This window comes from Engystomops pustulosus, chromosome 1 (genome assembly GCF_040894005.1).
Source record: "Engystomops pustulosus chromosome 1, aEngPut4.maternal, whole genome shotgun sequence".
NCBI lineage: Eukaryota > Metazoa > Chordata > Amphibia > Anura > Leptodactylidae > Engystomops > Engystomops pustulosus.
In genome coordinates, this window is record NC_092411.1 from 251,917,721 (window position 1) to 251,932,735 (window position 15,015).

The window sequence follows — 15,015 nt, forward strand, 5'->3', positions numbered from 1 at the left end:
TACCTTCGTTTTCATTGTGGTCCAGATTATTCTCTCTCCCAGTGGTGTTGATCTCTAACTGTCCATGAGCAATTGTCCTTCTAGGATCTTTATCTTATTTTCATGAATACTATCAAAAGGTCCTGGCAATAGATGTATATTACCTAATATCCTGCCCCCCACACTTACACACCCATTACAACATACATGAGGTAAAGTGGCCAACCCCTTTAAACATCAACCAATCACTGATACATCTTAAACATGCTTTTCTTAGAATTGTAATATTCCTTTCAATTCCTCATAATAAAATGATAAATCTGGAAATGTTTAATTAGTCTAAAGATTTTTTTTTATGTTTTTATGTAATGATGAAGAACTGATGTAAGAAGCATCTTCTAACCAGACTATTGTACAGGGCCGGCTATGAAGAGACTGGTTTGTGCAGTATGTATTTTCACCACTAGATGGCAGTAAAAGACTTTTCAGCTTTATAGGGTCACATCACTCCTTTTTTTGCAGGTTTCTTGCACTATTTTATCAAACAGTTAAAACCAACATAGAAAAGGTATTTTAGCGCCAAAGACAGTTTATGAAAACTTCACCCCATCCTTTTCCTTTTGTTCTTCAGGAGGCAGCACCAGTTAATGGATGCCAGTGGCTGCCTCCTGTTAAAGGAAACCTACCACTTAAAAGTGGTAGGTTTAGACACATATACATGGCACCAGCTCAGGGTGAGCTGGTGCCAGAGCATATTTTTGTAAGGGGAACAGAGCCCCTATCGCCGTTTTATAAGTTATATTAACTTATAACTCAGCGCTCCGCACTTGGGCACGGCGCACCATGCGCGTGCCCGTGCGCGCGCCGGATTCTAAAGTGCTGGAGAGCCGGTGACGTCACCAAGCTCTCCTGCACCCACGCGCCTGCGCAACTTAGCACGGCCTGTTTCCCTGTGCTAAGTTGCGCAGGCGCGCGTGTGCCGGGGAGATCGGTGACGTCACCGCCTTTCCAGCACGTTAGAATCCGGCGCACGCACGGGCACGCGCATGGTGCGCTGTGCCCAAGTGCGGTGCGCCGAGTTATAAGTTAATATAACTTATAAAATGGCGATAGGGGCTTTGTTCCCCTAACAAAAATATGATCTGGCACCAGCTCACCCTGAGCTGGTGCCATGTATATGTGTCTAAACCTACCACTTGTAAGTGGTAGGTTTCCTTTAATTCCCTTGGCGCACTGAAAGTGCTTCGTAGCCGCTACGGTCATGTGATGCATCCTGAGCCCATGCATGCTACACATCAGAATTTTTATCAGCGGCTATGGAGGAGGACACTTGCTCAGCAGCCTCAGCGATTCTTTCGCCAAAAGTGCCGAAAAGAGGCTTTACACTTCTTACTTAACTTCAGAGGAAGAAGTAGTGAAACCAAAGAGGATCAAAGAGAAGGTGGTCGTGTCAGACACCTTTCAGTCTCTGAGGACAGGGCAACTTGTAAGGAGAGACAAATGGCTCACAGCTGCAGGGATGTTAGATTTATCCCCAAAAGCACACAAGTTTCCGAACATGGAGACATGTTGGCCCAAAATTCATTCAGGAGGTCAAAGTGAGATACAAGGCTAGGAAATTATTTACCGATTTAAAGAAACCTGCCCATACTTTCAAACATCCTTTTCCATTATACAAGTCCCAGGGACAGACCCGCGACTATACCCAGGGACCATATAGAAAGAAGTCACAAAGGCAAGAGGCCAGAGGTCATTCCTACAGACCCAGAACATCAAAAAGAGGTCAATCAGGTAAATTGGAATTCCAGGGCATATTTAAGTGCCTGGAAGGAGCTCAATACTGGTCTTTGGGTATCACAGATCATAAGAAACGGTCTGAATCTGCCTTTGAAAAAGTTTCCCTTCCAGAGGTAAAAACACAACCATGAGTGACGAATTGAACAAGGTGCTAGACTTAGCATTAAAAGTTCAAACTGCAGCGCTAGATCAGAACAGGTGGATAAGCCATATGTTTCCTGTAGTAAACTCAGACAGCTTATTAAGATCAGTGTTAAACATAAAACTGCTGAACAGTTTCCTGAAACGGAAAAGGATTTTATGAGAAAAAGACATGTATCTAATAAAGTTAGACCTTTCCTAAGAAATCAGTTTTAGATCTGACTCAGTCCCTAATATTTTTAGGAACAAATATTTTTTTCATAGATACAAGCTTATTTCACCTAAGTGTTCCCGGAGATAATTGGGCGGAGGATCAAAGGCTGGCAGGACTGTTTTGCCCAAAAACCAGACAAAAAAAAAGATGGAAAATTAATAGCTATGCAACGTGGGTTTAAACTAGCCCCGACCTGGTGGTCTCACATTCTCGAAAATGTGGTCTCCAGGGGCATGGAGAGAGGACGCACTATCCTTCCGTGGTTGGGTGTGCAGGGCCTATACGCCTTTCCTCCGACAAATTTATTTCCACACACACTACAGAAAATTCAGGAGGAGAAAATTTCTCTGTACAGGAGCTATAGTGAAAGATGTGCAACATTTTTTAAGAACTGTGCACCTGATATTTCATTCTATACATTTCAGGCCTCCTGTGGAAATGGGGCTGTATGTTGGCCAAATCTCACAGACCGCACACATTATACGATATGATACAAGGACTTCCTCTTTGCAGCCAGACTTCAGCAACTGCACTGTAACAGATACAAAACTTCAAGTCTTCAAGTCTTGACAAAACTCTTAAGAATCCCGTGTTCATGACCCAATTCAGTCCTCAATACCATACATATACTTGTATATTGTATTAACTGTATACTGTATGCAACTTGTGATTTACATTTATTATTACATTATCAGTTAAAATATTCTTTGCACCGTGTTAGCTTGTGGTAAAAAAGATGATAATAAAAGGTGATAATAATTGTAAGCTTTCGAGACAACTCAGGTCTCATGGTATAAGAAAACATCTGAATAGAAAACAAATTTATACACAAATGGACATAGTAAGGCTATGGTTGATGAAACAAGTGATAAGGACAATCAATGGATGAAGAAAAGTACAAAAACAATAAGTAGCAATAAATGTTCTAGCACTCGGGGAGTGAGATGTTTATTGTCTCTGTATTGAGATCTGGTCCATGGCAGTGATGAGCCCACCAAGTCTGCGGAGCAGAATCCTTAACTCGTTTTTTGTCCCGCGCTAACCCCGGGAGCAGGGCCCAGGCTCCAGGTGTCAGAGGCTGCTTCTCCGCTCTTCAGTACTCACAGCATTGGGCTGAATGAGCACGATGCACGGAGGAGCATAGCCGGCACTGCCGTCGGCTCCATAGACTCGCCAGTCACGTGACCACCGGGTCTAAAGGGGTTAAACAGAGCTGCTGGGTCTAAGTTATAGCCCTTAAACCGGCGCATACGAAAATTCGCTAAATATGCCCGGTCACTAGAGCCTTTTCAGTCTGCGTCACTAAGGGATTAAGAGTCATAAAAAGACATAAATCCATGTGACACATTCTTTCCTGTTCTGAGTGGGACAATAAACATCTCTCTGAGGACCCTCATCTTTCATCTTTTCCATAAGTCAGAATGACAAAAGCAAAAATATGAATAAAATATGATTTCCCTCCTGCAGTCAGTGAGTGACACATGGTGGGTGAATTATCTGAATGTTGCTCCCTGCCCTAAGGTAAGAAAACGGATTCCTTTCTGTTTTACCAAAGCTCTGCCTATTACCTGCCACCCATAATCCTTAGATAGCTGACAGCCAGCCCTCCCAATAATCCCCTTACAAAAGCAAGAAATTTTCTGATTTCAAAGCAGAGAAGCGAATATGTCTCTTCCAGACACCTTTGGCAGTGGCGCACCTCCTGTAGAAACAATAAATCTTTTTCCCCTAATAATTTACAGCCAATATATTCTGAACACTGAAAAAGAAAAACATTTTGCTCACCCAATGGTCTAATGCTTGGATTAGGCCTTTGCATGACTGGAAAAAGCCTAGGGACTGGAACCTGTTACATGTTCAGATACACAATGCATTTTTTGTATGTGAACCCCACATATTGCACTTTGCACAATGTGCCCTCCATTAAGTACACTACAAAAGTAGTTGCACAGTTCATATACCTGTGAATAATACAAGTTTAGTTATTGGCAGGTAAGTAAAGAAATAGTCTTGTGCCTAAACTTGCAAATGTTGCATAGTCTGCCCCTGCAGCAGTAGTTCCCCTTCTAAATTACCCATGTGGAGGTACAATCTGTAGCAGAAAAGATATTATAAGGACATAAGGATTTGGCTAATGTAGGAGCTCATGTAGACACACCTCCAATACCACCAGAAAGTATATGAGTATAGAGTCGCAGTCCGAAATTGGTAAGCATTTTTTAATCATGTTAGTAATTTGATGGTATTGAGGACTGAATTGGGTCATGAACACAGGATTCTTAAGAGTTTTGTCAAGACTTGAAGTTTTGTTCAGCTAGAAAAAGTGAACGAGGTTTATTGTCTACTATTCTCCTGTCTCTTTAGCAAATAGCCTAGAAGTAACCGCTGTTGCATAGTCATGAAATGATAATTTGACATTCAGATTTATATGCCCGATCTTCCCATGTGGTACAAATGAACTCCCCTATGGGTACGTTTCTGACAGTATGATGTGGGGGATCTGCACTCAACAAGGTGTTACCACTCTTTGGTTTACATTACAAACAGATTATTTACACTGTCACCTGTTAAATAAATGTCAAGGAATGGAATGGAGGACAATTTATGTTCAGGAAATTCAGGACATTAGAGTTAATATATGAAATAAGTCGACCGTCTCCTGAAGACCACACCACACCAGGAGGCAGTAACAATCGATATAACAACCATCCCATTTATTCCACTTATTTATCAACATTGTATAGACATCTCCCTTCCCAGGAAGCCAAGTACATGTTGGCCAGGGTATAGGGAAAACATTCTACCATGGGATAACAATCATCAAACCGAAAGAAATTGTTCTGCAATAGATAAACCAGTACAGAAACAACGTAATCTTGTAAAGTGTCTGGCTGCTCCGGTCATCTTGAGTGCAACAGGGATACAATGGACCCCCATTCTGGAGATCCTTGGGGGTCCCATCACTGAGACACCCACCAATCAGGAAGTTAGGCTGTGGATAGGGCCTAACTTGGGACACCTTTAAGTGTCCCCATTTAAGTGACAATCCCCAGGCGACTTCCAAACAGGCTGTAACTCTGGACCAGTACAGGATAAGTAACACCGTAACAGCAGTATCTCAACCTTTTATATAGACTAGTAAGAAAACATTCACAGAGAATCATAAAAGTGTTTTAATTCCTCATTCTGAGCAGTGGAGGAACCCTGGTACTAGATTCAGTCTTCCTCCTACACACTCCCATATACTGTATATAAGCATGACTGCAAATTTGTCTTACATTTGTCTGTGTTTATCTAATATGTGTGGGTGTCTCAAGGCAAAGATTACAAGTGATAAATCCTCTTATTACAGTGTATCTCCTGTTGTCTTTCTAAAAGGTTACCAGGATAAATGGTATTGATGCAACACAAGCGCAACAAGACTATATTTGTCATATAGAGGGGTATTACGCATAGCAGTGCTCAACGGAGGGCTGGAGCGCTAAGTGAAGCAGTGGGCAGAAGACAGTATGACTGGTGTTTGCAATAAGGGGATTGGGTGTTTTGAATGAGTGGGAAAAAGGGTCTACAGAGGGGCTATATGATAGACAATTAGCGATAGATTAATTATACAAATTATACAATTTCCTTCAAATGCCTGTTCTATAACTTATCCAAGAATTCAGGCCAGGGGTGAACAACATGTATTGTATTATATAGTGTCCTACTGCTCCACTTAAAGGGAACCTGTCACCAGGAGACCCATTTTTAGCACTCCCCCAGTCCCCATAGAGCATAGTACATACACTGCCAAAGTGTTTTTGTATAAAAAATAGGTTTTACAGAAAAAAAGATATGTTATATTGTACCTTTCATTAGCATGTGCTGTGTGACTAGGCAGTTGCCAATTGGGAGGGGCTGGAAAGGAGCATTTCCCCCCCACCCTTGGGAAACATGTGACCTTTTCAAATATATGAATAACTCCCAACACTCGGGATTGGCTGTAGAGGAGCAGGGGGCGTCGCTAAGCCCAGTGATAGGTGTTTTCATATATTTGAAAAGGACACATGGAGGAGCTGTTCCCCAAGGGTGGGGGGGGGTGATTGCTCCTTTCCAGCCCCTCCCAGGTGACGACTGCCTAGTCACACAGCACATGCTAATGAAAGGTACAATATAACATATCTTTTTTTCTGTAAAACCTATTTTTTATACAAAAACACTTTGGCAGCGTATGTACTATGCTCTGTGGGGACTGGGGGAGTGCTAAAATGGGTCTCCTAGTGACAGGTTCCCTTTAAGGGGCTGCATTAGTAACCAGAATTGTAGATGCACCAACAACCACAATACAGCACAAAATACAGCAAAGAATAGCAATAAATACAACTCCAGCAACCAAATACTGCATTTAGAGCAGGAATTAATTCCGATAACTAACTAGACTCCCGCATGCTAAATAGTTACCCCCCCCCCCACACACACACACACACACACATATGAATTTAAGATATGAATTGAAGTGGATCGTTATGAGAATAAAAACATCTATAAAAATACATCAAACTGAGTGCCACCTGGACTGGATGACAAAAACAGAGGATACTTGAGTTGGCCATATCATTTGTACCCAGCTTTTCCAGAAATTGAAATATTTATAAGGCAGCAAATGTTTAGCCAACCATATTTGTGACAAACCTCAAAATGTAAGATCTGGAGAGTTTCCAATACAAAATGTCATTTAAATCTGGATACAAATATCTGGATTTCACAGTAAAGTCGTAATATTACATTACATGTTAGTCCACCTTTAGTGGAAACTATCTACATATATATATGATTGAGTATGTCCTGTATTTAGTTTTTGATTTTGTATTTTGATTTCGGGCTCTCTATACTGAATGCTGTTATTTTGAAAGTCTTTGAATTTCCTTTTCAAGTCTCTTAAAGAATTTCAACGTCATCCTGTGATGGGAGTGACCTGTTCCTCCCTCCTAACTATAACCACACGTAACAGCAGCAGCAGTCTCCTCCAGCACTCACTGCACTCCACACTGTGTTATTGACCTTCCTTCCTTCTCATCTACTACTAGACGCTATGGCTTCTGACCCACAACAAGCTGCAGGCCAAAGCACCAGCTCTGATCCACAAAAAATTCCAGTAAGTCCTAATTCAAGTTACTTATCTTCTCATGAGATATCAGTGCTCCAACCTGTGGATCTCCAGCTGCTGCACAATGAGAGTTGTAGTTCTGTAATACTTGTAAACCCTTAAGTTGGGTATTATAATATTCTGCATTATAGATATCTATGGTTAGAGACAACACTTGGAAGAAGAAAAATAAGTATTTCATAGCACTAAATGCTGCTGTGTGTATAGCTATTCTCTTTATACGCACACCCTTTGTCAGTAGGACATGTAGATGCTTGTATTAGCGGGCAAAACTGCTCTATTGTCAGCTAAAATTGTCTTTCCACATTAGTCAGGCGACGTATAAGAATACAAATCCCACTACTCTTGGAACTGAAAGATATACAGCAAAAAGGAAACATATACAAAGTGTCCCGATGATGAATAACATCTGTGTTCGCTATAAGTCTCTGAATAGATTGGTTTAGTTGAAAACAATAAATGTACTGTTCTTCTAAGTATATACATATAGGAACTACTTTTAAATACGTTAAAACGCGATTTGGCAGCACTTTTGATGCATCCACACGTTAACTCCATTAAAATTCTTCTTTATTGATATAAACGCACATTTAGGGGGTCATTTACTAAGGGCCCGATTCGCGTTTTCCCGACGTGTTACCCGAATATTTCCGATTTGCGCAGATTTTCCCTGTATTGCCCCGGGATTTTGGTGCACGCAATCGGGTTGTGGCGCATCGGTGCTGGCATGCACGCAACAGAAATCGGGGGGCGTGGCCGAGCGAAAACCCGACGGATTCGGAAAAACCGCCGCATTTTTTAAAAAAAAGTGTTGCTGAGCTTGCACTTACCTTCACTAGGAATAGGCCGGTGAACTTGAGTGATTCCGGGGAACTTCAGCGCAGCAGCGCCACCTGGACGTCGGAGGAACTGCCTTAGTGAATCCCGGCCGGACCCGAATCCACCGCAGAGAACGCGCCGCTGGATCGCGAATGGACCGGGTAAATAAATCTGCCCCATTGAGAATGGACAATACAGTGATCTACGCGTTTCGACGCAGCAGCGTCTTAGTTATGATCCTACAACGTGTGGATGCATCAAAAGTGCTGAAAAATCGTGTTTTAACGTATTCTGATCTGGAGGTTGAGGATCTAATGAGCATGCGCCATTCACACATCACCATCTACTTCAAAGGAAAAATGTGATTGGGTGAGCAAGTGAGTAAAGTCAACCAAGATGATTCTCCATAGTCTATGATTGATCTGTGAAAAAAATGGTTCAAACTAGGCTCTTCGTTCTTATTAATAAAGCAGAGTCTTATACATTCATTACTTCAGAGCCACAATTTTATTTGTACAGGTTCTATCGGACTCATAGTAGTTAGAAGCCACTGAAGCAAACGCACACTACAACTAATACTAGCAGTCCAGTGACTATGGTGATGTGAGACCAGTGACTATGATGTCTATGAAGTCTTTCTTCTATATTTTACCAATAACTAAAAAAAGGCAGAAAAACTTTTGTGTGACTATATATATTTCCCTCCAAGTCAGTGAGTATGATATATCTGACCTTTCACTCATTTACACTTCTCTTTAAGGTTAGGGTGTGCTATTGTTGCTTTAACTAACAAATACATACAAAGCAAACATTCAGAAGCATATCCGTCCTCCTATCTGACTATATATTTTTCCCTCCAGTTGCATAGAGGGGAGGTCTATGAAGATAAACATGTTCTACACTGGTCTTTATTCCCTTTGTGCTACTGGGTGATTGTCCCCCTCCAGTTGCACATCCTCCAGCTCAAATCTGCCATCGATTTCACTAATAATTTACACCAGAAAACTGCTGATGATAAATCTCACCACAAACACTCTCATGTAGCAAATGGAAAACTATGTCAAGCCAAAAAAGAGGGCTAACATCCCAGTTACAGCACGATTTGTGTGCCAAAAACACGGACCCTGCGGCACAATTCAAGAATACCCCCCTTTGTCTCAGGGGAAGCAGAAATCCCATTCATGGACAGGTGATGGTATTACCCTGATGACATTGGTTCTTGCTCTGAGGATTCCCCTTACTCTCCATCTCCACAGAGAGGATTCCCTCTCTGAACACAGTACCTGAACACAGTACCTGAACAACATATCAGTTAACCTTAGTCCTCTCACCTGTGCACTATGGTGTATAGAGCCATCTCCATTCAGGAAGGGGTCGTTCTGTGACTCCAGGCCCTTAACTGCAGTCACAGTAAACCCCCCTAATGGCAGCCCTGGTTTTTATACTCAACTGGACCCTAGAAGTCAGATATGGATCCTATTGCCTCAAAGCAATAATATAAAATATTTTTACTACACTTCTTTCTATGCAGATCCGATGTCCCATTCCGCCTGAACACAGAAAACAATTTACTAAAATTGTCAAGGAATGTAATGAGGAAAGTTTCTGGAACAGAGGTAATTAATAAAATCACTAATCACTGTCAGACCCAGTTCACATCACTGTTTGTCTTTCGGTTACTCTGGTCCGTTAAACAAAGAAAAAGAAAAATAACAAATATGTTTATTGTTCCATAAGTTAAAGAGGTATGAATACGGCCCTGATCCTTGCCAGTAGTGTGTAGGAAATATAGTAGCAGGAATGCCGGTGTAGTACCCTGTTTCCCCTAAAGTCATCCCCTGAAAATAAGACCTAGCAGCAGTTATTGCCACAGTTGCCCCCATGCCATACATTAGTATTAGTAAATCATTAAGATATTACAAGAGGTAGTGAAATAGGTGAAGCATTCATGGGACAAAATCACTGACTGCATCTACCCAGACAAGAAGGGGTTCATTGAAGGAAAGCACGAAAAATGAGAGATTGGGGCCAATGATTCAAATAGTAATGGAGTCACAAGAAATAATAATAATGGATATTGGAGAAGTTTTTGGGAAGTAGTTTTTGTTCATGGAAAAATAAGACATTCCCTGAAAATAAGACCTGGTGCATATTTAGGAGCAACAATTAACACAGTAGATGGGTCATGTAGCTCTGGAATTCCTTACTATGAATCCATAAGGAGTCATTTACACAGTGTAGCATTTGCAAATCTTATTTTATGTTTATATTTTTAGGAAGCATTCCTGGACTTACTTTACATTTATAAAAAAAATCTGTTTTTAATTCCTTCCTGAATCTGACGCATTTTTAATACTCTTTTTGGGCTTTTCTTGCAGCTCTGCCTTTGTCCATTACAAGCATGATAGCAACACAAGCCCTCATTTACACAGGTCAGTAATTGTACAAGTTATACTAGCAGAGGACCCATTTGCTACAGTCTAAAATGTTTTGTGATCCACTATATTGTGACTGTGATATGTGAAACAGTGTATCTATGTTTTAAGATCTAAAGTATGGAAGAGGTTTATGAAACTTATGATGTTGCATTCAAGTCCTGCTTCCAACCTGACTGGATTGTTACTAAATAAACAATCCCAGCAAAGTTAGAGAAAAGTCAATTATGGATGTTGTGCTCCCCTAGCACAGAGCCATTCTTTGTCTAAAGAAAAGTAATTATGTCTATTTAGAAGAGGGGTCCCACTCCCCTTACTGACTTGGGCTGACGAAAGACTAAAACCATCCCTGCCTCTTATATAGGAAGCACACCTTAACATGAAATGGCTCTTGTGTGCATGTGTATTGAGAGCATGAACACATGTACAAGGATTTCATGGCTGAATGTTCTCAGTTTAAAATATGATGGGTGGTTTGGGTGGCTATGAGCCACCCTAGAAGGTTTGGACCCCGGGCTACCGCCCAAACGGCCTATATTATAATCTATTACTGCAGTCTACACCATGCAGAATCAATAAAACTGTTATGTGGAATAAATCATATTTGATTTCCTGCCTCTCTAATTTAAAATGTACATTAATTAAAGGGGTATTCTCATCTGGGCATTCACATTCAGTTTCATTAATCTGACATATATATATGCATTTCTTCAACTAGATGTTATTTAAAATATTTTACCTTTGTGAAGATAATTTCTCATAAATGTAGCGATAAGGTCCCTTAGAAACAAGACCTTGGATACGACCACCTTTGCTGGAGGGATTGCACAAAGAAACAAAAGGTTTTTGTATATGAAATGTCCGATAATTACTGCATGTCCCACGGACGTCCTGTGGTAATGATCACTGAAGCCAAGCAGTCGAGCTGGACTCAATAGTGCATGTCTGGCCACCCCTGCCAAAGTGCGAGGTGGTCGTATCCGAGGAAGCTATCTTGTTTCTAAGGGACAGCATGGCCACATTTATGAGAAATTATCTATTTTAAAACATTCAATTGAAGAAATGTTTACATATGGTAAATGAATTAAATAAAATGTGAATGCCAAGGTCGGAATACCCCTTTAAGTTAATGGAACACAGCAAATAAAAGCAGCCAACCTTATAAGAGCAGGTGAACTTGACCCATTAGTTACCGATATACAATGGGGCACATTTACTTACCCGGTCCACGGAGTTTCCCGATGATAATGCACTGTGCCGCGATTCACTAAGATCGTGCGCCCGATATCCTACATGTGTTCCTTTCCCGCTCAGGTCCTACGGGGGTCCACCTTCTTCATCCCGGTGCATGTAACTGCATTGTCTTGTGACAAAATTTGAAAGTTAAATCCCGCGCGCAGTCCGAATCAGTCGGATCATCTGACGCCAGGCCACCAATTTCTGTCATTTGACAGCCCGCACAACTGCTCCAAAAACCGATCACGTGCGACACAATCCCAGCACAGACACCTGTTCAATACCTGTTGAAGCCGTAAAATCCCTGAAAACGTCGGAAAGTCCGACAAAAGTGCACATTCGGCCCCTTAGTAAATTAGCCCCAATGTATCTTTTACATCCATTTAGATCTTGACTGTAGTTTGCTTTAAAAGTTGCTTTAAGTTAAGTTGGTTTCCTTGCGAATCTTATAATCAATTCTAAATGTTATAAATCAATACTGTTCTCATTTTGCCCTGCAGGATATCTGTCAAAAAACAAACGGTTTGGTTCCTTGCCAAAGGTGGCATGTAAGTATGAGAGCTCATCATACAAATGACATCCGTGATGTATCACACATTACCTAAAAATTTGAGACAATAATTAATTAAATACTAATATGCTATAAAATAATAACTCATATTTTTTTTAATGACACAGTGGCTGGTATCCTTGGGTTCGCTGTTGGAAAGATATCCTATGCATTAACATGCAAGAGAAAGTTTGAGAAGCTGGGAATGCACAACCTATTTGAAACTGGTGCTTTCGACCCAGCGTTTTTTGCACAATTTGACAAGTATGTCATACAGAAAATAATGTCTGATTATTGTAATGTAAACCTATTTTTTGCAATATTTTTATGTCCACAGAATTATGCTTAGAGCATGTAGCTGCGGGCGATAAATACCTGCATTTCTTAAAAATTGTGTAAAAAATGATTGCCCCTGAGTAATAGTGTCCTTTATATTTATCAGGCAATGTCCGCATATCTGTGAGGAATGCAAAAAGAAGTGTACCAAGGACAAGGTGCAGGGCGCCCAACCCACTACTCAGTCCTCCTGAGCCCCTGTAAGTATTCTGGAGGAAGAATACATAAATCGATATCTATCTATAATCACGTACAGCATATGTTCCATTAGACACTAGTACACACTACAGGTATCCTATAGAAGGCATAATACTACACTGCAGTGCTGTAATAAGTATGGGCCGTGGGCTGTATGAATATTACAGCCCCTACAAGTCCAAAATTCAATTCCCACATCTGTACTAGAATCAAGCTTCTTGGAGAATGGAGGATGTGTCCCTTTTGCTTTGAATCTGTGGTTTCAGGACCTTTGGATGTCCTTCAAAAGGTCCTGAAATGGTTCTTGTTCAGATGTGTATTGAGAGCAGGAACATATATATGTGGATTTCATAGGTAAAAGTCCTTCTAAGTATAAAATTTGGTGGGGTGTTTGGGTGGCCCGGGGCCCTAGTAGACTTGGGCCCCGGGCCACCGGCAAAACAGCCTATATTATAATCCACTACTGATACCGTGAATCTGTTTGCAGCCCAATAATGCACATGTATGTGTAGTGACTGGGCAGTCTAGATATATCATAGTGACTGACTCTGGATTCCAAGTTTATTCCACCTATTCACTGTGCCAGAATATTGGTGTACACTGTTGGAGGAACATTTTAGGATGTATTTACTATATTTCATTCTGTTTCCTCAGGTTACCCCAACTAATATGAAACTACCTCTTGGATATCCTTTTTAGTCCTTCATGCTTATAATACATTTTTTAAATAAATACTTTATCTCGTCTGAAATTATTTGTATGATATGTATTTCTTAAAAAACAAGTATGAATACAAGCCAACAAAACATTGTTTTATTAAGGCTCATTTACCTTGAAAAGAAGTGCCTTGGGCTGTGGTCCTGAGCTTTAATCCTGCACTATTGTTAATGTACAGCGTGGGTGTAAAGCTCCTACTGGCAGCTGGTAAGAAGACATGAAACCTAGCACTCAATGAGAGTTAAAGGGTTGCTATCATATGTGATCATTTTTATTTCACTATTGTGTTGGGGGATGTGATATGAACATTTTTGTGATATACTTTATTAAGAAATCCTGCCCCTTACAACTTTTATCTCTTTGTTGGTAAGGAAGATCCATATTCCAGGCAGGATAGCTTCTGTGTTGCTCACCCTGTGCTTATGTATAGAGATCTGAACAAGGAGTTTTAACCCTTTCTATTAGTATTCTGTGAGCTTTATTTTCAAACAAAATAGTTTCTGTCCTGGTCTCTTACTTTCACTTTCAGCTAGAGATGGACAGACTGAGCGGGGATTGATAAAATCTTCTGTTAGAATACTATAGCGGGACAGAGTGTATTTTTACAAGCTTAACAGAATTCCTTAATAGAATATATTAGACAATTGTTTCTAATGTACTCCTCCCCCAATACAGAGTAAAATCATCTCAAATTACAGTAACACTTTAAAGGAATCATCAGCTAGCCTGCAGCTCTCCTCCCCTCCATGCCCCCAAAAAGTATTTTGAAGGTGATGCAATAGGACAAAAATTGCAAAAGAGCAGACTATATTATAATGTGATTTTTTTCCGTATATTAATTAGTCTGTAATATAACATTCCAATATTGTTGTAATAATACAGAATTGATCATTGTCGCACCTTCCAACCACACTACTATATAAGCAGAAAGTAAATTCACCACTAGATGGCAGGAAATGACTGATCAGAGATGACCCATTTCATTCTGTTTCATCACACAGGCTCAGACTCTTGCTGGAATATTGCACTATTTTTAAGCAGGTGGAATATAGATCTAAGTTTTTTAAATTGAACTTAAAACAATAAATCGATATACAGCCAAACATGTATGTGTAACTCCCTATATGGCCATGCATAACATCTATGCACACGACACTGTCAATCCATTATCTACTGGATTTTATTACACAAACCTCTGTAATGTGTTCTCAATTGTATCTTTTACCTTCTATATACTCAGAACTTCTCCAGTTTGGATATACCACAAACCCAAAGACTATTCCAATTTCCCAAAGAAATTCCCATTTTTAATCAATATGCTAATGAGACAGTTGGTGCACCAAGGTCATGTCAGCACCTGCAGCACTGCTATTCCTACCTGGACCAAGACTATTTGTCTTGTGAGAAGCAAGGGGCAACACTGGCAGAAGAGGGATGTGGTTTAGGT

The 15,015-nt window shown here is 40.5% G+C and overlaps 1 protein-coding gene across 1 annotated transcript; it reads left to right on the forward strand.

Moving 5' to 3' along the window:
• Positions 1–7,105: 7,105 nt before the first annotated feature.
• Positions 7,106–13,602, forward strand: LOC140110712 (OCIA domain-containing protein 2-like). Its single transcript, XM_072132267.1, has 7 exons — positions 7,106–7,265; positions 9,628–9,712; positions 10,475–10,528; positions 12,268–12,315; positions 12,446–12,581; positions 12,760–12,853; positions 13,506–13,602. The coding sequence occupies exons 1-6, from the start codon at positions 7,203–7,205 to the stop codon at positions 12,845–12,847; spliced, it is 474 nt and encodes a 157-aa protein (XP_071988368.1). The 5' UTR covers positions 7,106–7,202; the 3' UTR covers positions 12,848–12,853; positions 13,506–13,602.
• Positions 13,603–15,015: the final 1,413 nt, after the last annotated feature.

Excerpts from the sequence above, each read along its gene's own strand:
- LOC140110712 (XM_072132267.1), top strand. The coding sequence starts at position 7,203 with ATGGCTTCTGACCCACAACAAGCTGCAGGCCAAAGCACCAGCTCTGAT. Across the intron at positions 10,529-12,267 it reads ACAAGCCCTCATTTACACAG|GATATCTGTCAAAAAACAAA; the intron begins GTCAGTAATTGT and ends TTTGCCCTGCAG. Across the intron at positions 12,582-12,759 it reads TTTTTTGCACAATTTGACAA|GCAATGTCCGCATATCTGTG; the intron begins GTATGTCATACA and ends TATATTTATCAG.